This window comes from Chionomys nivalis, chromosome 24, assembly GCF_950005125.1.
Source record: "Chionomys nivalis chromosome 24, mChiNiv1.1, whole genome shotgun sequence".
Taxonomy (NCBI): Eukaryota; Metazoa; Chordata; class Mammalia; order Rodentia; family Cricetidae; genus Chionomys; species Chionomys nivalis.
In genome coordinates this window covers 27,035,552-27,036,578 of record NC_080109.1, presented here as the reverse complement: position 1 = coordinate 27,036,578, position 1,027 = coordinate 27,035,552, and the positions used below count along the sequence as shown (strand labels likewise).

The 1,027-nt window shown below is 46.0% G+C and overlaps 1 protein-coding gene across 1 annotated transcript; it reads right to left on the bottom strand.

Annotated features, from left to right (window-relative positions):
• Positions 1 to 242: 242 nt before the first annotated feature.
• LOC130865766 (enhancer of rudimentary homolog) lies at positions 243 to 557 on the bottom strand. The gene has a single exon (XM_057756733.1). It carries the CDS (start codon positions 555 to 557, stop codon positions 243 to 245), a length of 315 nt encoding a protein of 104 aa, XP_057612716.1.
• Between the last annotated feature and the right edge of the window lie 470 nt (positions 558 to 1,027).

Below are 1,027 nucleotides of genomic sequence, written 5' to 3'. Positions count from 1 at the left end.
TGGTGTAGTGAATGTTATAAAGCATATAATGGAAAGAACCATTTCCATTTATATCATCATAAAAAAGTTAAAGAGAAAACTCAATGCAAGGGGCAATGGAGTTTTCAGAGTAAAAGGAGGCCCGTATTTCATCTAAAAAATAACCAAAGGAGGATAAAAGAGGGTGAGTGTCAAATTGAGCACCACCCCAGCACACATACCTGTGGTCCAGGTCGGCCCCAGCCGCGGAAGCTTCCAGATCACTATGACCCGGCCTTTTGTGTCTGCTGACTGAGAAGCACGTAGAGCCTCTCTTTGATCCACTCTCGGCTGTAAGGCTTGTAGGTCTGGGTGTCTTCTCGGAACACCAGGCAGCTGAGGTTCACCATATGGTCAATGAACTCAAACAACTGACCGACCCCATACGTGATGGACTGGCCGAGAGGGTTCATCCGCTTCAGGTGTTCTTCGTACATGTTACAGATGCCTTCCATGCATTCATTCACGGATTCGTACTCGGCGTAGGTTCGGCCTTCCGGCCTCTGAGTAGCCTGCACCAGCAGCTTGATGGGAGTCATCGCAGCCCAAGCCCGTCTGTTGTGGGGCCTGCACCGTGCTAGCACGAGCTCCGCGGCAACGCCCCTAACAGCCAGGTCTCGCGAGAGTTGCTGCACCAATGCAGGCATGCACTGCGCATGTGAGGAAGTCGGTCTCAGCATCCAAAGACTGACCCAGACAATGCGTCTCAATGTTAATGGTTTCATAGTCGTCAAACCGGCTGATTATCCAACTCTGGGCTTGGAGTTCTTGAGAGACGTCTCTGTAAGGAATTATATTGGCTCAATGCACTTGTTTTTATTTAAATAACCTTTGTCAAATATGTTTTAGAATGAAATTGTTTAAAGGCATATTCACCAAAGGAGACTAGACAAGTCAAGTCCATATTTACATACTTCTCTTCGCCACAACAACATGAATTTATTCAACCTTGTTTGCAGCTCTCATTAACTTCATCTAATTGTTAATATTGTTTTATAAATATTTGCAT